At 48.7% G+C, this 24,946-nt stretch overlaps 9 protein-coding genes across 9 annotated transcripts; 4 read left to right on the forward strand and 5 right to left on the reverse strand.

The window, feature by feature from the left end:
- Positions 1-612: 612 nt before the first annotated feature.
- On the forward strand, positions 613-1,818 carry nctB (negative cofactor 2 transcription regulator complex subunit NCB2). Its single transcript, XM_025680474.1, has 4 exons — positions 613-718; positions 790-816; positions 965-1,224; positions 1,290-1,818. Exons 1-4 carry the CDS (start codon positions 697-699, stop codon positions 1,407-1,409), a joined length of 429 nt encoding a protein of 142 aa, XP_025544599.1. The 5' UTR covers positions 613-696; the 3' UTR covers positions 1,410-1,818.
- Positions 1,819-3,194: 1,376 nt separating this feature from the next.
- Positions 3,195-7,256, reverse strand: BO79DRAFT_268102 (hydantoinase/oxoprolinase; the record flags this gene model as incomplete). Its single annotated transcript, XM_025687092.1, has 1 exon — positions 3,195-7,256. The coding sequence occupies one exon, from the start codon at positions 7,254-7,256 to the stop codon at positions 3,195-3,197; it is 4,062 nt and encodes a 1,353-aa protein (XP_025544600.1).
- Positions 7,257-10,159: 2,903 nt separating this feature from the next.
- Positions 10,160-10,780, reverse strand: BO79DRAFT_250387 (uncharacterized protein; the record flags this gene model as incomplete). Its single annotated transcript, XM_025685813.1, has 1 exon — positions 10,160-10,780. One exon carries the CDS (start codon positions 10,778-10,780, stop codon positions 10,160-10,162), a length of 621 nt encoding a protein of 206 aa, XP_025544601.1.
- A 1,077-nt stretch (positions 10,781-11,857) lies between these two features.
- BO79DRAFT_224229 (uncharacterized protein) lies at positions 11,858-13,470 on the reverse strand (the record flags this gene model as incomplete). Its single annotated transcript, XM_025683653.1, has 6 exons — positions 11,858-12,088; positions 12,149-12,408; positions 12,441-13,008; positions 13,083-13,184; positions 13,218-13,375; positions 13,434-13,470. The coding sequence occupies 6 exons, from the start codon at positions 13,468-13,470 to the stop codon at positions 11,858-11,860; spliced, it is 1,356 nt and encodes a 451-aa protein (XP_025544602.1).
- Positions 13,471-14,115: 645 nt separating this feature from the next.
- Positions 14,116-16,406, reverse strand: BO79DRAFT_206637 (CocE/NonD family hydrolase). Its single transcript, XM_025682016.1, has 3 exons — positions 16,064-16,406; positions 14,476-15,972; positions 14,116-14,425 (listed from the first exon to the last, which is right to left on the reverse strand). Exons 1-3 carry the CDS (start codon positions 16,258-16,260, stop codon positions 14,329-14,331), a joined length of 1,791 nt encoding a protein of 596 aa, XP_025544603.1. The 5' UTR covers positions 16,261-16,406; the 3' UTR covers positions 14,116-14,328.
- Positions 16,407-16,597: 191 nt separating this feature from the next.
- BO79DRAFT_206638 (cupin domain-containing protein) lies at positions 16,598-17,415 on the forward strand. The gene has a single exon (XM_025682017.1). It carries the CDS (start codon positions 16,662-16,664, stop codon positions 17,229-17,231), a length of 570 nt encoding a protein of 189 aa, XP_025544604.1. The 5' UTR covers positions 16,598-16,661; the 3' UTR covers positions 17,232-17,415.
- Positions 17,416-18,450: 1,035 nt separating this feature from the next.
- Positions 18,451-19,970, forward strand: BO79DRAFT_234701 (TDT family transporter; the record flags this gene model as incomplete). Its single annotated transcript, XM_025684398.1, has 6 exons — positions 18,451-18,524; positions 18,588-18,620; positions 18,674-19,042; positions 19,102-19,398; positions 19,485-19,770; positions 19,837-19,970. The coding sequence occupies 6 exons, from the start codon at positions 18,451-18,453 to the stop codon at positions 19,942-19,944; spliced, it is 1,167 nt and encodes a 388-aa protein (XP_025544605.1). The 3' UTR covers positions 19,945-19,970.
- A 534-nt stretch (positions 19,971-20,504) lies between these two features.
- BO79DRAFT_206639 (lipocalin-like domain-containing protein) lies at positions 20,505-21,590 on the forward strand. Its single transcript, XM_025682018.1, has 3 exons — positions 20,505-21,027; positions 21,087-21,189; positions 21,264-21,590. The coding sequence occupies exons 1-2, from the start codon at positions 20,602-20,604 to the stop codon at positions 21,135-21,137; spliced, it is 477 nt and encodes a 158-aa protein (XP_025544606.1). The 5' UTR covers positions 20,505-20,601; the 3' UTR covers positions 21,138-21,189; positions 21,264-21,590.
- On the reverse strand, positions 21,254-24,652 carry BO79DRAFT_268107 (general substrate transporter; the record flags this gene model as incomplete). Its single annotated transcript, XM_025687093.1, has 8 exons — positions 21,254-21,742; positions 22,171-22,696; positions 22,764-22,895; positions 22,948-23,057; positions 23,121-23,392; positions 23,448-23,689; positions 23,747-23,820; positions 24,631-24,652. 8 exons carry the CDS (start codon positions 24,650-24,652, stop codon positions 21,696-21,698), a joined length of 1,425 nt encoding a protein of 474 aa, XP_025544607.1. The 3' UTR covers positions 21,254-21,695.
- Between the last annotated feature and the right edge of the window lie 294 nt (positions 24,653-24,946).

A 24,946-nucleotide genomic window follows, 5' to 3' on the forward strand; every position in this document is an offset into this window, starting at 1 on the left:
TTCGGAAGCATTAGGCGTTAACCTTCATACTTAGCATGGAATGTAATGTGATCATCATGTAAAAAGTTGTGGACGCATAGAAGAAAATATTATCGCATACCTTACGGATATCGAAATGAGGTATTGTGTGGTCGTGATAAGCGAATTGCAGAGTCTGCACCTAAATTCTTTGAATAAGTCAGCAATGTACGATGCAATGACTGATTGGAAAATTCCGAATGTGAGGAAATATTTCAGTGGTCCGTTTGGCTTGGACAGTGTACGTCACCATAGATGGTATGATAGGGGCGACAACGATGTTCATCATGATAATTGGAAGGCAAACAAGAAAAAAAAAGGGTGAAATACATACCATCGAAGTTAGTTCCTTGAGAAATGTCAAGAATTGAGCAAGCAAAACAAGAAAAGTGATGCCATTTTTCACTTTCTGTTGTGCGAAGAGCACTGCATGAGTGAAGAAATCATGAACCGAAAAAAAGCTGTGAACCGAGATTAAAAACCCCAGAGGCGGTATGTTTCTGCCGGGCGGTTCTTCCGTTCCGTGACGAGTCCCTCCGCGCCGGGATTTAATCGCAGCTATTTATACCAACCAGTTGCTCCCCGCGCACCGTCACAATACATACTTTCCAATCTGGAGCCAACTTCCACCACTGTGCAGAACGCGCGTTTCGCCTAGTTCCTTCCTTGTCGCCCATCATGTCAGATCGCGAATTTAGTGGTAAGTTTTATTCCGGATTACTTTCTCGCGCAAATTCAAGGTATCGAGCTAACTCGCGCTTTTCCTACTAGCCAACGACGACTTGTCGCTACCTAAAGGTATGTCGCCTTCCTCCGTGTTGTCGCGTCGCATCAACTCCCCCACGTTCGAGCTCGTCGGGGCCAGTCGCCCTTTGCTTTGTTTTCCTCGGATTCAGTACATAACATAATCAAATATACATCATATACTAAATCGCAAAATATACAGCGACGGTTCAAAAGATTATCACCGAGATTCTACCACCCTCATCTGGCCAGACTTTCTCCAAAGATGCCCGCGATCTCCTCATGGAATGCTGTGTCGAATTCATCACCCTGATCTCCTCCGAAGCCAACGACATCAGCGAAAAGGAAGCCAAGAAGACTATCGCCTGCGAACATGTCGAGCGCGCCCTCCGTGATCTCGGTTTCAGCGACTACATTCCCGATGTCCTTGCTGTCGCGGAGGAACATAAAGAGCAGCTGAAGGTATGTGGCTGACACCCTTCCTCAATTTGTGGTATTGTCCCGCTGACATATATCTATTTTACTAGTCACGAGAGAAGAAGCAGAGCAAGATGGAGCAAAGCGGGTTGTCCGAAGAGGAGCTTCTACGGCAGCAACAGGAGTTGTTCCGCTCAGCCACCGAGAAGTATCATGCTGCTCCGGAGTAAAGATCACGAGTTCTGAATATCCGGAAAGGCAAAAAGTAATGCGGTTAGTCTCATGCTGGTCATAGAGGGTCTGGTTTCGGAGTTCTTGGGACGTTTTCCTACGACGGGGGCTTGGAGTTTGGGTGGTTATGGTATCTTACGCTTTATACGCTTCGTGGGAAGGGGGCTCATTTATCTATTTTCATACTATTTTCTATCTTCTCTCGGCTGCGGCAGTCTTTCGAATACCTTATACTATTTATTGATGTGCATGGCGGTACACGGATGCCTTTGACAGGAGGATATGTTTCATTGGTAGTGCTTGTACCCATGGTAATGACTATGGTCGATTTCCGGGCAATACCAAATAGCATGGACTAAGATAGTGTCCAAATACCTTGGCAGCATTGCAGCTCGCTAGGCGTTGGTCGGGGCTATCCTGACCCAGTACCAGTTACATTCTAATCTAATAGCTTCCTACCGTACTGTTTGTTACTCTTTGTCTGAAAACCAGGCTGCGGTAAATGATATAGCATGATCTCTCCCTTCAGTCCCTTCTGTGTTCTCGGGTACTTCGTAGTAGTATATACTAGTAATTCCGACTCACCGCGAATTGAGGCTTATCACAACTTGGCTAACCTGTTGACTTCACCACTAACACCGCACCGTATAATAGTATCATAGATCTACCTACAGTTCTTATGGTTATCTTCAAAAGACGAGAAGCATACCAACTCGCTAATTACAGTAAAATTGAAAAAAGAAAAATAAAAAACATACAACAGAAGGGATTCGCTGGTGGTCACCCACCCAACTACTAACCTCCCAGCGTGTGGCTTAAGTACGGCTGAGCGGACGGGAAGCCCTGTTTTCCACACCCTGTGGTCGTATATACTAGACATCTTAATACAATAGGTTATATTGTACTCTAGCATATGTTAACTTCCACTAAATTGCCGCCTTCTCGTCTGTGGGTTGGAAACCACGACGATTTCCAGAAGAGGTGTTGGGGGTCCTATGGGGCGGGTTGGTGTTAGTGAATGAGATAGGGTGTATATAGAATTCATTTTTTATCTAATAGACCTGGCAGCTATTATTCGTTCAGGACTACTACTTGTCTAAATACTGATAGTTGAGATTACTATGGTTTATCCTCGGTATCATCTACTTAGTACTACTCATTATATATAAACGGGTAGGGCTCTTGTTTGTTGGAAACTATAGTGCTAGTAAGTTAACAATGGGAAGAATGAGACCCCCAAACTATATGTATACAAAAGCACAACTAGTACAATGTAAACACCAGTCTCAACCCCAATTGTCTGCTCATAGCAGAGAAATAAATGAAAGGTGGTAGTCGAGCTGTGGCTTTTTCAGGCTGTCCCAGGCATTAACAGGGACACCGCCTGCGGCAGTAGTCGCCCACCCAGCTACAGCAGCCGAATCACACCGAGTACTTGAACCCATTGTACAAACAAAATGTGCGCTACGGAGAAAGCTCGGCTTTGGGCCGGGAATCATGAACCAGCCCATCGCTATCGTGCAGAGATCTCTAGAGACCGGAGTCTCAGCGGACTAGAGAGATCCCTAAGCTGAATGGTGGTGAAACAAACCAATGAAGCCACTGCACGGTGCTATTACGAGAATGTTGACCATGTGGCCTTGTCAAAACTACAAAATATTATCGAATAACAATCTGTGGTACGACAACTTCAATGAGGAATTTGAGGGCCAAGCATGCAAATGCCTGGATGATAAAGGAGCTCGGGTGAATTGTCATGCAGTGACACCTGCCCCCATGAAGCATTACTCCAATTCCCACCCCCTCTCCTCCTGCTTCGTGGCATACCACTGCTTCACATACTCCAGGCCCATGTGTGGTCCATATGGCTCAGTTTCCCACAATGGAGTCGGGGCTTGCTGCCCCGTCTCTTGTAAACATGACTTCTGCAGCTCGTCCAGACTGCCTCCGCGGTCATAGATGATGCCATCTGTCAAAAGGCTCCGCATATTTGCCCTCAATTCTTCTGTTTCCGGAGTACAGACCATCCCATCATCATCGAGCAAAACACCATACCCGTTGCGTGCACCCTCCACCGTTACCAATTTCCGACGGACATCCATTGCAACTCGCTCAGCGGGTCTAGTAAGGGGATCGCCCAACCCACCACCTCCCCACGTCACCCATTCTAACAAATCCCCCGGATCCACTCGTACATGGTCGCATTTTGACGGCAGGGTCTCCGTAACTGGACTATCGGCACTGCGAGAGTACCGATATAAGATCTTCCGCGAACGTTGTCCCGGTTTTCCCCCTTTGAGACCCCATGGCTTCGTGAACCACCGATCATCATGCAAACTGATCTCCCCTCTCGCTAGGAATCGATAGAGGGTTCGTTGTGCATTGCCTCCTCGGAAGTATCCCGGCCCACCGCTGTCCGCGACGCTCTCGTTTGCTTCAATCCGAAGGGGGTAATTCAGCTCGATGCTCTCCGTTGGAATTGACTTGATGGCGGGGAACAAGCAATGACAGTCCAATCCATCGCCTGCTGCTCGAGCCGGAACCCCGCCAAAGCCAATCTGATATAGTTGATACCATTCCCCAGTGGAGTAGTATCCGGAGTAGAAGAAATGGGGCGAGTCGCTGAATCCAGCTGCCGCTACATAGGCATCGTTCTTCTGCCCGATCAGCGCTTGGATCACGTCCATGGTCCGGCCTAGGAAGTGAGTGCGACAAGAAATTGGGGCGGGCCGGACTGGCTTTAGAACGGTGCCTTCGGGGATATGCACTTCAATGAGATCGTGAAACCCGTCGTTGATGACTGTTCCCGGTGCGGCAGCGGCTATGAGGTAGTATCCCACCAGCATCTTGAACATGGTCTCTGAGAGATAAAAGTTGATGCTGTGCTCGCTCTGGGGAGAAGTACCACTCCAGTCGAAATTTAACCCCCCAGCGCTGGTTTTCTGCATCGAACATGTTACGGCCCAGGGTCCGACGCCATGGCCGTCGTCGTCGACGAAGTCGGTAAATGTGCTGAGTTTATCGTCAAATTGACGCTCAACAATCTTGGCTAGACCATTCCGATTCCGATCTAGAAGTTCCTGACAGGCAGCTAGATACACCTCGGTTCCGAAGCGGGTGGCCAGCTCGGAGATGCGCGTTGCTGCCATGCGACATGCCGTCACCAGAGCCGTCAGATCCGATCGATACCATGCCGGTTGGCGGGAATTTCGACATAGCAGATCAACCAGGTCGCTGTTCATCACCCCTTGGGAGTAGAGCTTGATGCATGGAATCTGGACTCCATCATCATAGATGGAGGTGGCGTTGATGGACATGCTCCCCGGAACCATGCCTCCAACATCGGTCAAGTGTCCGAATTGAGAAGCCCAGCCGATCAACCGATGTTCATGGAAGATGGGAAGGATGATGATCACATCGTTCAAGTGACTAACAGCCCCCTTGACCATGTATGTGTCATTGGTAATGAAAACATCACCTTCTTCGATACTTCCCGTCCACACCCCAAGGAACTCTTTGATGAAGCTGCCGAATTGACCCACAAGCATCTTGCCCTCTGCAGTTGTGATGACATTGAATTCATCTTGCTGCTCGCGGATAGCAGGGGACATGCTGCAGCGGAGTATCAATTTGTCCATTTCGCCACGGATGCATGCCAGTGAAGAGGATATCAGAGTTGCGATAAGCGGATTACTGCGCATCAATTCTGCTGCTGTTTCCGAGGTATGTTGCGTCGTTGGGGGTGGTTGCTCTGCAATCGGCAGGATGAGAATATTACCAAGGCGATCGATCTCACCTGAATAGCCGGGAAGAATCAGTGTGTTGCTGTCCATTTCCGTGATGATGCAGGGTCCTGTAACCCGGATACCTTCGAGCGTGATTTTCTCTCGCTCCCACACTGTCGCTAGCTGTTCTCGGCCCTCGATAATAATAACCTGCGTGCCAATGACGGCCGAGGATGGAGGCTCGCTAGATTCTGCTTTAGGGACTACTGTCAGCTCCACATCTGATGAGCCATCCTCGAGTATCACGCCAATACGCATCAGCTCGAGTTCAAAGTCAGGAAGACAGTAGCCAAACTGCTGCTGATGCTTCTTGTTGAAAGCGTCTTGTAGCACACGGCGCCAAGCCTGGTCGTTCAGTTGGATTTCGTCGTGCGAGAGATTGATTGTGATGGTCAGGGCCTGCCCTTTGTATCGGACATCAACCTCGTACGTGGCAACCAATGGCATAGGCCAGTCCGAACCACAAGAGTCTCGCATTATCTGTTTGCAGTGCTTTTCCAGTTCTTCCACCTGATGTCGCAGTTCCTCCGACGAGGTATCTCTCACCATCCGAGTAAAGGTGACGGACTGCTCATGACTCAACTTGGTTGTCAGATCGCCCTGTGCACACAGGATGCCTGGAGACGGAGGTACGATGACTGGCCATGCACCTAGAAGCTTTCCTACTGCATTAGCATGCAGTGGCCCAGCACCGCCAAACGCAACGAGTGCAAAGTCTCTTGGATCATATCCCTGTTCGACAGAGACCAATCGAACAGCACCATACATTGTTTCATTGACAATGTTGATTATGTCCTCTGCCGTCTGTCTCAGAGGTAGTCCCATTGTGGTGGCAAGTTTCTGAACCGCGGTCTTTGCTGCTTCTGTATCCAAGCAAAATTCACCACCCAGTAGGCTATGGGGTAGGTATCCCAGGACGAGATTTGCATCGGTCACCGTCGCTTCTGTCCCTCCCTTTCCATAACAGGCTGGACCTGGCGCTGCCCCAGAACTCTCTGGTCCGACCCGCAAGGTCTCAGTGACCTCCATATATGTTGCGATTGAGCCACCTCCAGCCCCAACGGTATGAATGTCCACTGCCGGTGCACGAACCGTTAGGGTATCGACCACAGTATCCCGACGAATACGCGGCTTCCCCTCCAAAATGAGCGCACAGTCCGTCGAAGTCCCTCCCATGTCGAGAGTGATAAGGTTTTTGTACGGGGTGCTTCGAGCGACCGCATCAGCCACGCCTTTGGCTCCTCCAGCCGGCCCAGACATCAAGATATTCACGGGGAACTCGCCGGCCAGGCCGACACTCGTCAAGCCACCATCACTCTTCAACACCCGAATCGCCTCTGTCTCCGACGCCAACTGCTCGGACAGCTCGCGCAAGTAATTCTGCATCACCGGCTTCACCAAAGCATTGGTGCAGGTCGTGACCGTTCGCTCATACTCGCCCACCTCCCGCAACACTTCACTCGAGCAATTGACCGCCACTCCCGGACCACATACCTCTCGAATTATCTTCGCAACAGCCTCCTCATGAGCAGGATTCCTATACGAACTCAGCAACGAAACCGCCACCGCCTCCGGCCTCTCTCTCTCCACTAACTCCAGCAAATCCCCTCTCAGCCTCTCTCCATCAACCTCCACCACCGTCTCCCCATCAACCGACATCCTCTCCACACACTGAACCACCCTCTCCAGCGGCACCGGCGGCTCAGGTGGGGTATAGTAAAGCCACGCCCCAAGACCCCCAGGGATTTGCGACCGTCTCACAGCCAGAATATCTTTATGCCCAGCCGTGACCACCAAGGCAGTCCGCGCTCCTTTGCCTTCCAACACGGCATTCGTCGCCGTCGTGGTACCATGATGAATGAACCTGAATGTCCCATTCCAGTCATACTGTTCCTTGAGAAAGCGCCGCACCTTCGCGATCCCGTGTCTGATCCCGATCGTTTGGTTAGGCGTGGTGGGGACTTTGGCGCGGACTGTCTCATTATTCGGAGTGAAGACGCACACGTCAGTAAAGGTGCCGCCGACGTCGACTCCGAGGCGGAATTCGTAGGATGATACCATCACTGTAACCAATCCAAGGCTCGTTGTTTATTTAGAAGAAGTCGGAAATCATAGCTCAGAGAGTTGAATTAGGATTGAAAATGGGCATAAGCATAGGCAACTTATCTCAAATGACTGAGGGGTATAGTCGCGATCGGCGGACTGATAATATTTTAGCTGCAGATGCGTGCCGTGTATGATGTATTTAGGATGTTGATGGGTCCCCCGAACGGGCCAAATGTGACTGTACGATATACCTTTTGGCGAATAGGGTTGATGCCGTCGGCATGTATGCATAAGTCTCGGAAACAAGCTACTGTGTATGGTAAGGTGCCGCGATTGTAGATCGTTTCCGCTGCTAGGGACTTTTGTAAGACTATGCGGCTTAGTTGGAGGGGTGTAATCTCCCTCGTATTAGAGAAAGTTACTTGTGGTTTTGCATGCAGTCTCTTATCTGTGGAGGGATAGCACTTCCTCTATGTACTGAGCCTCTCCTTCCCTGGGTGGTAGGTCCTTGCTAACTCGAGGACATCATCAAAACCTTAATGCGACTAGCTTTCATATTTGTAAAATACCTTAGTGTATAATAATTTTGGAAGAAGAGATTATAACATACGATCACAGAGCATGGAGGCCATCATCAGAATCCATCCAGTCTCTGGTGCCTGAACGTACCTATACGCCTACCTATTTGAAAGTTCAGTAAAATTTCACTCAATTGTATCAGCGGTCCGTAAGTCATCAACTGTCGTTCCCCGTTCAATTTCGTCCATTTTCCCCGGTATTTAGATAGACTTCCTAGTTTACCCTACGCCCCGAGTCAGTTGGTCGTCCGGGTAGAGTTTCTCGGGATTTAGCATACGCAGATTAATACCCGCTTATGTTCGTGTAAGATCAGGGGTTTTGAGGTACTGCTATGCTAGCATCCGTGCCAAATTTCCGCATTCCGTCCTCGACCGATTGGGCTTCACCCCTCACGCAAATAAGAGACAGTGGATGGTGGTTGTAACTTCTCATTGTGCTCTTCTTGTGTAAAACCATATTGCATGATATAATTCTTGCCAATAAAAGAGAAAATACATACGACCACAGGGTGTGGAAAACAGGGCTTCCCGTCCGCTCAGCCGTACTTAAGCCACACGCCGGGAGGTTAGTAGTTGGGTGGGTGACCACCAGCGAATCCCTTCTGTTGTATGTTTTTGGGTCATTATGTTTTTGCTACTCTATCTTCGCCTCTCCTTAGTCAACTATCTCTAAAATAAAGTTAGGAACTCATTGTCCGGGTCGCAGCTCATCGTGGTCTGAAAAAAGGTGAGTGTGGTCTAACATTCTGCCAGTTACCTTACCGCCTATTTCAGACCACGCCGAACCTGTTCTTGGCAAAAGCTCATCATAGTCAAGAATCTTAGTTTTAGACCACGATAAGCCTATAATAAGCTATATATCAGAACTTTTTAGGGTATTTAGAGTATTTATTAGGGTATTTTATTATGGAGTCTTTTTTTTTTTTTTTTTGAACACTTTAAGCTTAGGATTAAAATGTGCATAGTTTCAGTATACTGAAAATATGTAATTTTTATGAAAAATAAAGACCTCATCATGGTTAAGATAGAAAAGAGTTGTTCCGTATTTAGCGTTTGACCATGCCGAGTTTATTTCAGACCACGCCGAGCTGTAAGCCCCTCATAGTCTCCTCTTTGATAAGCCTTACCCCGTAGTCATCTCTGCCCGTACCCAGTATCTCTGTTAAGATTCATCAAGTTCCGTTGCCCCAACACGTGACTATTGTTTTACACTACATTCATTCATTCTTGATCCTCTCAAATTCTCTCTTCTTGAACAATATCTCTTCATGATAACGTTCCCTAGTATGTTTAATCTCTACAAGTAGTAACCGGAAGACTGCAACCCTCCCTAGACAAGCTGGACGTTTTAGTAGTTCAAGCTGAGGTGTAGGACTACCAGCCATCTGGGCGCTTTGAGCCCTCGGCTTTCCTGATGCTTGTATCAAGGAAAATGATCGTTTTGAAGGACTTGCTGTTGAAGCCGAGAGGCGACAAAGGACACAACGTGTGCTTCGAGCGAGGGGATGGAACAGCGGTGCCGAAGGCGGAAACGGGGAATACCTCTACAGATTAATGCTGTCAGCAGTGCGGCGCTCTTTCACCTGAGTAATCCGACCACGTGATACGAAGTGCTTAACTAATACAGGCTATTTGTTAGTCACACCTCTTCATCATCAATTCAACCACTTTAAGGAATCGTTCCAACTCCTACTCCTGAGTATCCTCATATCTTCAACAAACGCTAGTCCCAACCGACTCGCTCATTGCACATCTCTTAATGTAGCCCTCTTCGACAATTTGTTTTGCTGCAGTAGCCTGCCTGTATATAGCTTAGTCGGAATAGCACTAGTGGTAGCTACGGTCGACCGTACCGAGGATCCTGACTTCGAGAACCCCGATCGGTCCGTCTTCCTGATCCATAACATCAATCAAATCGAAATCATGAATCTTCACACAAGACGGCCACATTGGCCGACTATCTGCTTAGCATGGGCGAAAAAAGAGAACGAATTGGAATGAGAAATACACGAGCAGTGGAGGCAGAGCAGCAGATCAGAGCCCCAAGTGGAGGCAGAAATATGATATGATACTGGACAAATCAGCGAATAGGAGAGAGGGCAGGCGACCGATATCGGACGACAAGTGAGCTCGCAGGAGATGGTGAAAGACGCAGGCGAAAGTGAACACGAGAGCCAACAGAAAGGCGAGCGAGCGATCGAATTGTATCCAGGCCGAGGGTTGAAGCGCTGGATTCCGTGTCTCCAGACACGAATGGATATCGGCTAAGCCCTGCAGGTCTTCATTTTGAATTCTCTCCAGCTTTTCAGCCCAGCCTTTCCGTCCTTAAAAATCCACGAGCTAAACCTCACGATTGCCATCAATCACAACGTTGCGTGGATGGGCGTCCCCCCAATAGTACCCATTCCGATGAACAATTCGAAGAGCGTCTGAGATCTGATTGTACCACTGTTGGCGCTCGGTAGTACTCACTGCTACACCTGTTCCGATCATCTCATCCAGAATACCTGTAGAAGGGATATGGGTCATAAGAATCCCAGCATATATTGTCCCTGCACCTAGGATGCCTTCTACCTTAGGAACCCGAAGGGCACCTCCACTTGGCAACACGGCCAACTGCTTCGGCATTCCGACCTCATTGATTAACGATGCACTGTTGATTGCAGGCTTGTAGACCAAGGTCCTCTGATTGATTGTAACTGCAAACACACGATGACGTTTCAGGGTGCGAAAGTCCTCGACGTCCGCAAATGCAAAGGCGGGAAGATCGGCTAGTAGGTGCGCATGACTGACCACTATCTCATCCCAGTCGAGCCCTTGAGGGTGCCCAGGGCAGGGGCACGTACAGGGTGCAAGCTTCGGAGTGCGTACGTCCTCGGGGTTGGGAGTCAGCCGGAACGCAAGGTGACCCCGAGCAAGATATGCTTCTAGATTCTCAGGGCGTGGGCGCAGCTCTGACATAATAGGCTTTAGGTATGGCTACACCAGATTATTAATGCGGACAAAGGATTTCGCCATGTATAGATCGGTGCATTGATCGACAAAAGTCCGAGCCGAGAACTCCTCTTTCACATTATCGGACGTAGTCAGTGGCTAAGGAACGTCCCAGACGACGGAGAACTCGGTGTCCATGGGGGCAGCTTTGCCCAGATCCTTGTTACATTTCAACATAAGGCCTATATAGGCAGTCCGAAGACCCCCCTGGTCTGCGATGTAGCCGCTTGAACTGTGTGTGACTTTGTACTGGATTCCTAGAGTAGCCTTTCTGTAGAGCTCGGGGGAATCGAAATTCATGTGTTGCGTTACTATGGAGTATTGATGCTTTGTCAGTCCGGGGCCGCTGCCACCTCGCTGGCTGGATGCAGGGATCCACAAACCACTTACCCCAGTTTTGATCAGCAGATTCGGCGGCGTCCATTGACGAAGGACTATACCCAGCTGGGTCAGCCTTGTCAGTTTTGGGTGTCATTTTATCAGTGAGGTAGAAGGAACGAGGGGTTAGAGATATGATTCTGATGGGGTCGATGATTATGATGAGGGAATTGGAAAAAAGTCGAGATGCTTAGGTGGTCGGCAACACTGCCTTTTACCTGGATAGGATGAGAAGTACTTGAAAAGCTACAAAGAACACCAACTTGTATATAAAATAGGGACAGTCCTGTTATTCATGGGTCGGTAGCAGTTTTACGATTGGCTGAACCAGAGTCTGTAGCGCTTCTTCTGACATAGGTTTATTTATTCCTTGCTTAGGATATACTAACTATCATGACAGAGTTCGAACAACTGAATTCTTGGGGGGGGGGGGGTCGCGCTGAGGAATTAAGATAATATCTCTTTGTCTCCCGTGCGGAAGGGGAGTCACTGCAATGTGAGTAAGGCTTTAGAGCGTGAATCCTTTGCTGTTATTCTTCGAGCGAAAAATCTTTACACCGCTACTCCATTCAATGTTACAATATCGTGCGCTTGCGTAGCTCAAAAGCTCTTCTTGTATGTATTCACTGACACATTGTAGCATCGCCCATCAAGGGGATGAAGCGGCTAGCTTATCCGAGCCATTTCATCATCGCCATTTGTGCCATTTCGAATCCCACCGTCCTCATCCCCCTTAGCTGGGTTATCTCCAAAGACTTTCTCCATAGCGTCTTTGGTGTAATCGTCCGGGTCCCAAGCCAACTCCCGTGTCTTCATTTCTCCAAGCTTCGTCGCCAGAAATCTTTCGATCTCGACCCTCTCGTCCGGCCCCAAGAAATCAAGTGTCTGCTTCCAATTCTAATCGATGGGAGAAGAAAGCGACCCAAAGAAACCTTGGTCGATCTTGTGCTAGTACACCAGGTCAAAGGCAAAGTTATTTCTTGCCGCAGAGGCAATCCAAAAGTCTCCACTCTCCCAACTATGTTGCATCATATCAGAGAGCCGCTGCGTACTCTTTAGCGAGCCCTGTCCAATCAACTTGTCCTCTTTATATCTCGTTGCACCCAGAAAGGTCTGAAGGCGTCTTTCATACTCATGACACCAGTCATCCAGGCCACGAGGCCAGTATTCAGGCTTTTCAATTAAAAGCCACCAAGGTGGCGCAAAGGAGAATCCCACTGGGGCGGCATATGTGAACTCCCAGTAACACCCACAATCTTCAGCTCTTCATTCATGAGGATGTTAGCTGGGCGGAAGTCATCACACCAAATTTTGAAGGGGCCCTTGTCGAAGCATGCCAACCTCTGGGTTAAGCGACATTCTCGTGCGGGTTTGCGGAAAAGGTAGCGAGCAACAATCTTGCGCCGACAATCGTCGGCCGAGTCAACTGCATCGTCGTGCTGGTTCACAAGGTGCGCGATGTGCAGCTCCGCTAGCAACTCAAAGCATGAGGACGTGGTGTCGAATATCGTGGTTAATAATTTCGACTGGGGTAAGGACCTCAGCTGAATCAGAGTATTCATAGCCATCGACAAAGGTCTTTTCGTAACTTCCCATGTAAAATCGTCAACCTGGTTGAGTGAGCCTATCCAGGGTAGAGATGGTCGAGAAAGCTGGAGCAATCTACTTGTGGCTTCGCTGAAGATAGCCTCTAGTTTTGCTTCATTGACATGTGGATCAAGCATGCCACATGCTTCCTTTGGGCACTCCGGTGCATTAAGAGCATCATACATTTTGGTATCATGTTTGTTCAATGAAGGCCATAATAGTGAATGACACTAATCCTAAAGGACTGTCCTTCCTTGTCCCCCAATGGTGGACGAAAGGAACGGGCGTAGATGTAGGTAGCGACTTCATTGCTGACTTTCTCTTCAGGAAACAGAGTGGCACGGGGCTGAGGAAACCTTATTATGGCGGTGTTTGCATTCTCATATCTCATCTGGAAAGAGATATTCTATGCGGCTTTCTCCAGAAAACTGAATTCAACAGCATCACCGGGACGATGGTGCCTGACCAAGAATTGACCAACGTCTTGGAGGATTTCAGGTTTAGAGTACTGGCGGACCCTTCCATCGGCGACCGCTTCGCGTTTCTCCCAGGCGACATCGTCGAAGCACAGGCGTGGGTGTATTATGGATTCGGAACCTTAGAGGTAGGGTAATTATAAAATTTGAAAATCAAATTATTCGAAGCTATCACGGACGAGATGGATGGAGGCCCTGGGAGGGTTCATTGCGCATGGATGTTAAGAGCAAAGATGGTGAGGTGTAAATACAAAAAGGGAGAGTGATCGATCGCAGGCCACCACGTGACTGTATGTGTTACTTAGACGGAAGTGCAGAGCACCAAAAGATTAAGCCTTAGTATCTGGACTGTTTATCAAAGGCTTTATGGCTGGCTGAGGACTAGGAACTATGACTTGTAGCTATGGGGGGTTCTGCGAGGGACATCTTACCAACTAGACTAAAAACTCCAGCTGAGCAATGGATAGTCTTTATAAGAGCTTGGTATGTCAGTATTCTGTTAGTATTATAACAAGAACGGCTTCTACCTTTCAACTGGTATAGATGTGGAATGTGTATATCTCATCTCATTCAACTCCATGATACTAATCAGCCAAAAAGCGGCAATTAGACGACGTGCTGATTTGAAACAAGACAAGAGGTGAAGGTAGAGAAGCCTCTAAGTAGCATTTTACAGCCTGCCTACTAGAAGACCTATTTCTTAGCATGGTCATTATCATATGTCTCTGTCGCATACGGAGGCCTTGCCGGCACGACCCATCAAGGCTCGCTCCGTTGGGGTAACTAAATTGTCTTGTGTACGAGCAGTGGTTACCCCGCCTTTCCTGGATTATGTGTTGAGGGTACTAGTCCATACCACTGATTTTGTTCTAGAGTTGGATTATTACTAACTTTGTATTGATGTTTCTCCCTCATATTTTTCCCTCTCCAGGCAGATAAATTTCACGGTGCGTAAGAATTGAACTATCTGGTTCTGATGCAGATTCTTACCATAGCCACCCAAAAAGGAGCCGTCAGACTGTAAACATTCTGTGTACCCTAGTTGGACAATTTGTAGCATTGGACTACAAAACCCTAGTCCTCCTTAGCAGGAATCACAGGCAAGGTAACGTAGTTGTGAAACTTAGGGCCAAAGTGAACATGATTCAGCCCTAGCAGTTTTTCTTCAGGTCTGTGCAACGATTAGCTCGGAAACATTGCAGTCTCAAAGGTTGGACTTACCTGTCTAGCTTGTTGCTGTGGGAGAAAAGACCAACACCGTGTGTATCACCAGCACTGATCTCGATCTGCAATGCCCCACCTTTCCCAACCACAACATTGGTCGGCCACACTTCGATATCCACAGGGTATATATCGTTAGGAATGACAGGCTGGTAGTCGGAAGAATAGTAGTCTCGGTGGGGTAACCAAGGTTCATGAGTAGCACTGGATTCATTCGTTTTCCTAAGACTGAAGCGCAGCCATCCCTTGGTGACAGGAGCAGCTTCTCCAGTGGTACCGGTGTAGTAGATCTCTTTGCCTTTCTCGTCAAAGTGACGCAGCGTGACGAAGACATCAAGCTCCGAAGGCATGGGAGAGCCATGCAAACCGCTCATGGACACGTTCAGATGGGCGACAATGTGACCGGTAATTTCAGTCTCATTTTGAAAAGGTGGGGTGGTGAAGGTGATCATATCAGAGCTTCCACTTTTTCCCGGCGCCTTGTAGGATCGCTTCATATCCGTGTTGAGTGTTGGCGCAGTAGTCAAGAGGCTTCCATCAGGGTGAAGATGGAAATTCGTGTATTGCGTTCGCGCAATAGGCCATTCACTCTCGAACCTGCGAGGGAAAGCCTTTTCTGCCTCTGCATTGTTATATCCAGGATTGCCCTTGCGGAGGAGCAAGTCTACCGGTGCGACTTCTCCCTTCCGAGACCATCCAACTCTATCGTCATTCTTGCAAAATGCATCCAAGAAGCTGCGCTGCAATTCAACCTCTTCTGGATAGTAGAACGGAAGATCGTGGCGGCCAACGATAAATCGAATATATTTGAGCTCCGAACCTGAGCGCAGAAACCCTTCAACGTTGCCGCGTAAGTGCAATAGGAATCCACCCCAGTTGGCAACTGTCAAGATTGGAATCTTGATATCCCGAAGGTTGACATTGACAGCTGCGAATTGGTCATCATCGCGGTAAGGGTGCTTGGCAAGGTAGTCAATGATGTCGACTCTGTTGGCAGCTAGTTCATCCGCAGACAAGTCTCCTTCGATGGTGTCATCGCCCCAGTTGCGGGTGGCCCTTCCAGGAAGTCCATATTGATTGGATAAAACCTGTCTAGGATACCAGTAGTTGAAAAATCCGTCCGACATGATGCCGCCGTGACGGGCAGCATCGCGATAAGTATCAGTAAAGCCTTCCCAGGGAATAGCGCATACTAATCCTTTAGGCTGCCGGGCAGCAACTTTCCATTGCTGGGTCGCATAGTAGCTGATACCAAGCAACCCAATCTTGCCAGTACACCATTCTTGATCACGAACCCATTCGATGAGCTCATGATAGCACTCTACACTTGCCGCTGAGAAGACATTCATTTTCCCTGGTGATTGTCCTGTTCCAATTTCGTCACCACGGACAACAACATACCCATGGCGAGTCCAATACTCGGGTGTTGGAAGCTCCCAAGCCGCGTGTTTAGTCTGATGCTCAGGATTTACTTCGGCAAAGCTTGCTGGATGGAAACTGTTCGAGATTATCTTAGCATCGGTTTCCTGAGTCAGAATTGCAGGGAAATGCAGGGAACTTGGCGGAACTTGTTTCAGCGATGACATACTACTTGTACTCCACATCCTTGCCGTAAGGTCCCATAGTAACAATTGCTGGGAACTTCTGGGCAGGGTTCGATGTTTTGGGCTTGAAAACATTGCAACGAATGACATCTCCGGTAGACATGTGCACCGAGACATTCTTTTCCAAGACCAAACCATCCTCTGGATGGACGGTGCGGATGTCGCGAATTTCATTAGGCATATTTGTGGCAGGAGGTTCCAAGCGTTTGGAATTGGCCGAGAATTGAACGAGATATCTCTGATATTGAGGAAGTTGACGATCTCTTTGTTGACCCCCGTTGCTTTTATAAATCCCTATAATTTGAGACCAGGCAACCTGAGCATTCAGTATGTGCTGTCGGTCGATAGCTAGCAATCTTATGTCTGCACAATTCTCTTGTCTTGGCAGGTCCCGGAAAAGACGGAAAGCGCGGGACCCTCTCCTTTTACTTTTCGGCCTTATCATCAAGCCGAGAGCGAGCGGTTGCGGCGGATCACACAGACTGCTCGGCGTTGTCCCAACATTCTTCCCACAAAACCAATAATCTTCATATCTTTGGTGCCCCACTGACTCGGTTATCCCCCCAATCTCTCAATATCAAAATGACACCTGAAACAAAAACAGAATTCTCGCCACTTCGCGCTACGACTACCTACATCACTGGCCACAACGAACTCGGCAAAGCGATTGTGAAGGAGCAGAAGCCTGCGGAATGGAACCCTGTACTTGAGGACTCCATGGCCTTTAACGTGGTTTATACCACCTCCGAGCATCCTGTGAACATGGACAATGATCAAGACCTGACACAACACAAGCGACTGGTTGACAATGGCACCTTGGGTCTAGTGAATCCCAATGGGTCCGTCTGCCGGGTTGTTGATTTTGCCCCGGGTGAATCAATCGACCCCTTTATACATCGTACCCAGAGCTTGGATTATGGCATTGTGATCGAAGGCCAACTCGATCTCTACTTGGAGGAGGGTCAAGTTGTGAGAATGGGCAAGGGAGACATTGCTGTCCAGCGAGCCACACTCCACGGCTGGAAAAACCCAAGCGGCACTGACTGGGCTAGAATTGCTTTTGTTCTGTTGGATTCGAAGCCACTGGAGCTCAATGGTACGGTTTTGGGTGAAGAGCTGAACAACACTAGCGAAATTCCTGCCAGCCGCTGAATCATCCACAAAATCACGGCCCCGCGGCCGCGGACATATTTCAAACTCGTTGCATGACCAGAACTTAGTGCAACCTCGCAAAGAGAAGGCAGGAGGTGAAGGGTCAAGGTCTCGTGGCACTGTATATATTCATGCTTGTTGTACTCCGCTATGCAAGAAACCCTATGTCCACCGTGGATCACGCATTCTCCCATCAGGCATCGCAAAGACTCTGGTATGACCATGGGAAAAGGAGCCAAAAAATCTGTAAGCGTACCTTAAAATAAATCAGATAGAAGAGTATTTGAATAGCCAAGTGTCATAATCTGTGAGCGAGTCGGCTACGCAAAATCATCGGACACCGAAACGGCGCGACACTCAGCCGGCAGCCAGTACTTTCCATGACGCTTTAAGACACTGACAAAACAGACATCATTTTTCCTACCATAAATGCCGAAACCATCAAAGGAGTTGGTGGAACAAACAGAGCAGGCTTGTTCTCGCGGATGAGGCTATTCAAGAAAGGACCAATTACTGCAGTTGGTCAAGCTCCAGCGACTTTCGGCGGTCCGTGTTCAACTCTTCAAGATCGCTCGAATGGAACCACTGGCCACAAAGAGACACGTTCGGATTGGCATAAACTGATTCTTTTGGAGGAGGAATCACTTGGTCAATGGGTTATATCAGTGGTTCAATGTGGCGTACCGCCAAGACAGTTGTATTTTCGTGATATAGCTTCAATCTTGATGAAGAATTGCAGTCGAGCGCCGACATCCTATATAACGTTAAACATATGGCATTCTTTTGTACATAAATCTAGATTCCGATGTGCATATCGGGCTGCTTGTCAAGGCGGTCGCGTGGCCGACTCACTTACGGATTACATTGAACATACGGGGACTAAATGTGTGAATATACTGCATAGGACCTGTGTTCTCTACCGGAAAATCCTGAACTTGCTATGGAAAGTGGACTCAGAGAACCTTGCCTGATTGCACATAAGACGGCACCAGAGGAAGAAAAGTTAATGTCCGTCGGCTGGCTTGTACCAATGTCCGAACATGGTATGAATATCTGTCGGCCGAGACCTGTGTACCGACAAGCCCGAGTCCATTGTCTACAACGCACTGCATAAATGCATCTACTTCTTTTGGTGAAAGCCACCGTCTGAGCATTCTCTTCTTGTAACAAAATAAAAGAACATCATACCTTTGGCTACACATCTGTGAGGATAATTCAAATGGTACAGGGTGATTATGATAGTTCCGAGGTCGACTCGTTTGATTTGGAACCCGCCGTTCGTTCCATTTCCAGGTATGACAACCCGGGATTGCCAATAGATGTCGACTCGAGTCATCCCTCGAAGGACACGACTAGATGGAGGGACGTGCTTGCCGTGTTCAGTCCAGCGTAAGTCTTAATCTTGTCCTTTCGTGTAGAACCCTCAACTGAACTCATTGAAGGTGGTTCACAGTTAATATGGGAACTGGAATGGCCTCCATCCTGCTCTACTTCATCCCTTTCCACGCAAAGTGGCTTCACTATCTTTCAATCGTGCTTTTCTTGCTTAATGTCGTCATGTTCTGCATGATCTCAGTCATATCTATCCTAAGGTACTTTTTTGTGCCGGGGATTTGGCAGGCAACGGTCGCTGATCCTATGGTGGCTCCCTTTTTGGGTGCCATACCCATTGCTTTCGCAACTCTGATCGAAATGTGGGTATTCATATGTGTTCCACTATGGGGTGACTGGGCCAAAACGACAATTTGGGCACTCTGGATAGTTGATGCAGTAGTTGCGGTCCTCCTAACAACGTCGCTTTCATTCTTGCTGTGAGTTCGCCCGCGTCCTGAGGATTCACTCTGATGAATTAATCTTTCCACGGCAAAAGTATGTCCAAGTCCCGAATTCGTTCTCTGGACATGGTCACTGCCGTGCAGCTTCTTCCTATTGCGTCCACGATTATTGCTTCAGGTGTTGGGGCTGAAGTTGCCGAAATCCTGGTCTCTCGGGACCAGGCCATTGGGACAATCGTTGCATGTTTTGTTCTTTGGGGGATGTCAATGCCGCTTGCACTGATCGTTTTGGTGGTTTACTATCAAAGACTAGCTTTATACAAGCTCCCTGCGCGCGAAGTCATCGTAAGCTGCCTTCTTCCTGTCGGCCCTCTGGGTTTTGGTTCCTATAAGTAAGCGTCTCCCACTGTCATTTCATAAGATTTCTCCCGTGTCGAAAACTCAGCGAGTATGTTCTTACATTATATTCCTGTTCCAGCTTAATGTACATGGGAAAGGTGACATACGCGCTTTTTGCTGATGCAGAACCGGCGATTGCTATCTCTGCAAAATGTATTCAAGTTGTCACGCTAATGATCGGTGTAATCATCTGGGGATTTGGCCTCGTATGGCTTATCTTTGGCGTCACATCGATCTATATTACCTGGCCATTCCCGTTCAACATGGGGTGGTGGGGTTTCACATTTCCTCTTGGGGTCTACGCTGCCAGCACAATCCAGATTGGCAATGAGATGCCGTCGCTATTCTTCAAGGTACTAGGGACTGTAAGTACCAAATTCCAAGCTTGTGATAGTAGTACCATGATCTAACATTCACATTTCCACACCTAGATATACTCAGTTATGGTCATAATTCTCTGGTGCATAGTATTTCTGGGGACTGTGCGAGGGATTTGGAAACGAACGCTGTTTGCTACGCCTTCTACTGCCTCTCGATAGGTTCGTTCTTAGAATTTATATATGATTATACAGAACAATCCTTTTACCTGGATTTACCAGCAAAAGATGAAAATCGGGAGATATCATCGAACGATCGAAGACAAGACTCTTTTTCAACACATGTACTTGTATGGAATTTACTGTAGATTTGTGCATTATCACAATGCAGTGGAATAATGAGACTTCTACATTATTATTCTGTTACAAATTCTGGTGTCTGCACTGGGATTAAGATTTGCTTCGGAATCTGATATTGCCTGGGAAAGGTCTGAGATCGACGTTTCTATCACACTGCTGGTTGGCATTTGAAGCTTCCCAAATCATCTACTACTGGGGAGGGCTAATGAGTAAAGTTCAGAGCAATAATGAATGGTCCCTTTCTTGTTCAAGAGGATTTATGCAGGGAGCTCCAGACCCTTGATCTCTCTCGGCCGAGAGCAGGGCAAACATGCTTGCCGAGTCCCGATACCTGTTCGGTTACCGGCCCGGGATGCTCGACAATGCTACAAGTACACGCATTGGTATTAAATCCTTGAAGTTCGCTGCAAGTCTAGGTATGTAAGAAGGGTACTCAGTCCCTTGTTTGAACAGATCTTGGCGAAAATTGCGCTTCTACCACTTCTCGTGCCTTTCGAATCGTTTGAGTCCGTCCACAGTATGTCAGCCACGCTTTCCGAGATTCGTCAAGGGCTCGTGGGAACGTGGAAGCTTGTTTCCTACGTGAGCACACCAGCTGGACGCTCCGGTCCGGTCAATCATCCTATGGGTGCTGATGTCCAGGGTTATATCATCTACGGGGAGGATGGATATATGTCTGCCCAACTGATGACTCCCAGCTCAAAATTATACAAGGACTCAGAAAATTTCCTCCAAGCCAGTGATGACGAGGCCTCCCAAGCCGCCCGCAACTATCTTGCATACACCGGTCCTTACGAAGTCTTTGAACTTGATGGCAAGCCGGTGGTTCGCCATATTATGAACCTTTCTCTTGTGCCTAATTGGGCTGGCCACGACCAACTACGCCGCTGTGAGTTGAAAGGCTCTAGCCTTACTCTGGGACCTACTCAGCCTTGGAGATTGAATGTGAGTATTCCTCATAGGTTGGTAGAATTTATACAACATGAAGCTCAGGTTTTGTATAGGGAGTGCTTGTGGACCAAACCCTGACCTGGACGAAGGTGGGCCGCCAATAAGTTTGGATTTTCAGGCCCGTTCAGGCAAATTATCCGGATTTGCAATGACCAGGTAAGCTTAGAGAGGTCAACTCCTTGCAGTGAACTTGGCTCTGCGTGAAGCTCAACTGACTTCCCATGGACTAGAAGCCTGCAAATAAGATGGAGCGAATGTCTGGATTATTAAGAGAGAACAGCTTTCGTCCAGAGCTAGAATGTCTATAATGGCAGAGGTCGGATATTTACCGAGTTCCAAGTTTATATAGAACAAATGAGAGAGCTCTTTGACCAGAAACCCTAGGTTCGGGACCACGGCACAGGTGACCAACGGAAACTTGTTTGATATTGTTGGGACATGGCAAGAGCCTATTTTATCATATTACAATCAGAATGGTGTGGGTATTCATAGGTACACTATGTCGTGTTCCAAACCACACAAAATCTAAACCAAGACGGGGAACAATTTAGATCGAGTCTTCTACACCTGGCTTCGGATATTCTCTGTGTGCGTACCGACTGGCTGCGCAACGGGAAACCAGGAAGCTGAGAAGGGAGGCAGCCGAGCTTCTGTGTATAAGCTTATTCTCTGATGGGACCTGGCTTCAACGAAGTGCCTTCATAGCTAGCTAGAATATGGGTAGGGTAAAGTAGGCCAATAAAATTCGAATCCTACTTAAGCGTAATGAGTTGAACCGACACCTTCTGATCAAGGTAGATTGGGCATTGCTGACTGGTTTCTACTGGCAGAAACCTGCACTATATGATAGTTTCAAGGACAGGGTCTTAATGGGTTACACAAAAACTGATCTCCTCGTCAAAGATGTGGACTAAACCCTTGAGGGCCCGCTCCATAGTCCTCACGATCATCAGTTCAGCCCCCGCCATACTGGCTCTTAAACCCTGGCAAAAGCCTTCCTGTCTTTCCAACAACAAAGGAACGATCATTCTCCCCAAAGAAAAGACTGTCGATATCTTCCAAGCTCCGCCCACTTGTCTCCGGGTAAAACAAAAACACAACAATTGCAAACACAATGTTCAAGACGAAAAATATCACATGTCTTCCAACGGATGTTCGCAATGGCAACTGGCGTGATCTGCACGATCATGTAATTGAAGATCCAGTTGCTTGCGGTGGAGAGCGCGGCACAATGAGATCGATGACGCATGGGCATGATCTCCGGTGCATACAGCCACGGGATCGGGACCCAGCCGAAGCCAAACGCGGCCTCAAAGACGAAGAACCAGGTGAGGGAGGCTTTGGTTTTGGCGGTCGTGGGGTCTTGCTGCAGGACGCCGGCCTTGACTTGCATTGTCAGCGGATGAACGACTCCTACGCCCTGCTTCGATGTTTGGGAAGGAATGGCGCCAACGACAATGGAGAGAATGCTCACCAGCAAGAAGCTGAGGCTGCAAATGACAGAGCCCCATATTAAGGGCTTTCTGCGACTCATCTGGTCGAGACTGAATACTGGAATGAGGGAGAATACCCAGTATGTGAGAGCGAGGCTGGCTGAGATGTACAGTGCGGTTCTATCGGCGTACGCCAGGTCGGTCGTGAGGATATGAGGGAAATAGTACACCTAGATGGTCTTTTGTTAGCCTTTTGATATCTCCGGGATAGTAGATCCTATTTTCAATGGCACAAACAAGGATGTTGACCCCTGATAACTGCTGCATAATCTGAAGGCCACAGGCCAGCAGATATCTCCGTCCAATCTTCAACGGTCCACTTGCAAATACCTCGCGGATCCTCCAAGGTCCATCAGCTGCCTCGAGTGCCTGTTCTCTGTCATAAATATATCCTTGTGATACCCTGGTGTCTGCTTCTCACCAGAGCCCTATCGATTTCGGCCTTCAGCGCACGAGCTGCGGGGCTCTCAATTGTATCTGATCGACTCGACAGCTGTGCCAAGATATCCAATGCTTCATCGTGCCTGCCGTCTGGAACAACATGTTAGAGCTTCTCGGTCTGGTGCTACCAGTAAAGGAATGCAGAGGACTTACACTTGGTCAACCAGCGTGGTGATTCCGGTAGGACATAGACCAGCAATACCTGTGCAATAATAAAAACCCCCTGAAAGGCGATGGGCACTCTCCACTCCACGGGATTGGAAGGCGGGAGATAGGACATGCCAATGTTGAAGAAGTACGCCACGACAATGCCCCCGGCAATAAGATTTCCCTCCACAGAAACCAACCGACCGCGCGACTTGGCAGGGCTTAACTCAGACACCCACAGCGGGGTGACGGCGGTGTTAAATCCATTTCCCCAGCCACTGTATTATTGATTAGGGCGATAAAAGCTGCGCAGTCATGTCGAGGATAGCGTACCAAACAATACGTCCTATGATCATTTGCGGTGTTCCATATGCAGAAGCCTGAAGCACAGCGCCAACCAGCATGAGAGCCGCACCGAGATACATGCATCTCTTTCGGCCGAGCTTTTCACCCACAAAGAAGACATTCACCGCGCCAACAAAGTAACCAATCTCGTAAATCGCGTTGATAGTGCCCAGAAGGCTTGGTGACGGCCCGTCAAATGTATCCAGGAAGTCCTCTGCTGTATTCAGACCCTGAAAACCTTAGAAACATGGGATAGAGCAAATTGATCACGAGGAAAAGAAACATACGCTTAAAACACCTTGATCGTATCCAAACAGAAGAAAGCCGGTTGCTCCAGCGAGCGTGATGACTCGCATCAGAGCTGGACCTCGCAACCCACCGCAGTATTTTCGTGGTTTGAAGCTCGGATGGACCGTTTCCAGATGGCAGAGGCTTTCACCTCGCTCGTCGCTTTTGCTGGTTTCGGGGTGGCAGGCCATGTTGATTATGTGTACAATGGCCACGTATTTGACGCTGTGGGGGTATCGCCGATATTCCGGGGTGTTTCGAAAGTTGACAATAGTTAACCTGGGGGATCGTTTCAATGCGCGACTCAAAAAGTGGAGGATTCAAGTACTTAGGGCTAGAGACTGAACTGGAACTGGAAGATGAGAGCCCAAAGAGGTAATTCTTCGGCGGCGGCACTGCCACCCCCGCAATTGTCAGTTAGTTGCGGGATGCCCCGCACTCCAGCCCCAAGTATATCGCACCCCACCCCGCCCCAGTCTGCACGAACACTCCGGACTGAATCTATTCTGTCCTCACCCAAATTCTTCCTTTCGATCGGTAAAATCATAATGGCCCCGAGATCTCGTGGGCGAGGAGGCTCTTGTGTCCCTTGTAGGAACCGCCACGTCAAGTGCGACCGCCGTGTTCCTACCTGTTCGAATTGCACCAAATCGAGATTTGTTTTGGAATGCGGTTACGAGTCGCCTCAGACCAAGTCTCAAGCCCGAGTTCTGATCTACAAGCCCGGTGGCGGAGGCCGGAGGCCTCGCTCTACTAATCTCCAATATCTTTCCCCGGGCTCGTCTTCGGGCTCGCCTTCGGACTCGCAGGTAAACGACGAGTCAGTTCCGCAGCATGCCAGCGTGGAACCCTCGATGGAACGCCATGATGGAGCCTCTGAGACATTTCCCGTCGACCACAGACATTTGTTGCCCCAACAGAGACACTCGCCAGACGCTCAAGTGCAACCTGTTTTGCCCGACCTGATTGAGCTAGTTCCGGGCAACGGACTCCCCCAGGAGGCGCCCGAAGACATAGCCGTCCATCCCGAGACCCCGCGTTTGCCATTACCCACAGTGCCAGACGCAGTGCGTCCTCACCTTGCGTCGGATGCAACAGAAGCCTGTATCTTCAGCTTCTATCTTGAGATTGTGGGGCCGTGGGTAAGTTTGTAAAAGTGTCTATCCCGAGCTCAAGATGATTCGCGCTTATAGCCACAG

Source organism: Aspergillus costaricaensis (genome assembly GCF_003184835.1).
Source record: "Aspergillus costaricaensis CBS 115574 unplaced genomic scaffold BO79scaffold_2, whole genome shotgun sequence".
In the NCBI taxonomy this organism is placed as follows: domain Eukaryota; kingdom Fungi; phylum Ascomycota; class Eurotiomycetes; order Eurotiales; family Aspergillaceae; genus Aspergillus; species Aspergillus costaricensis.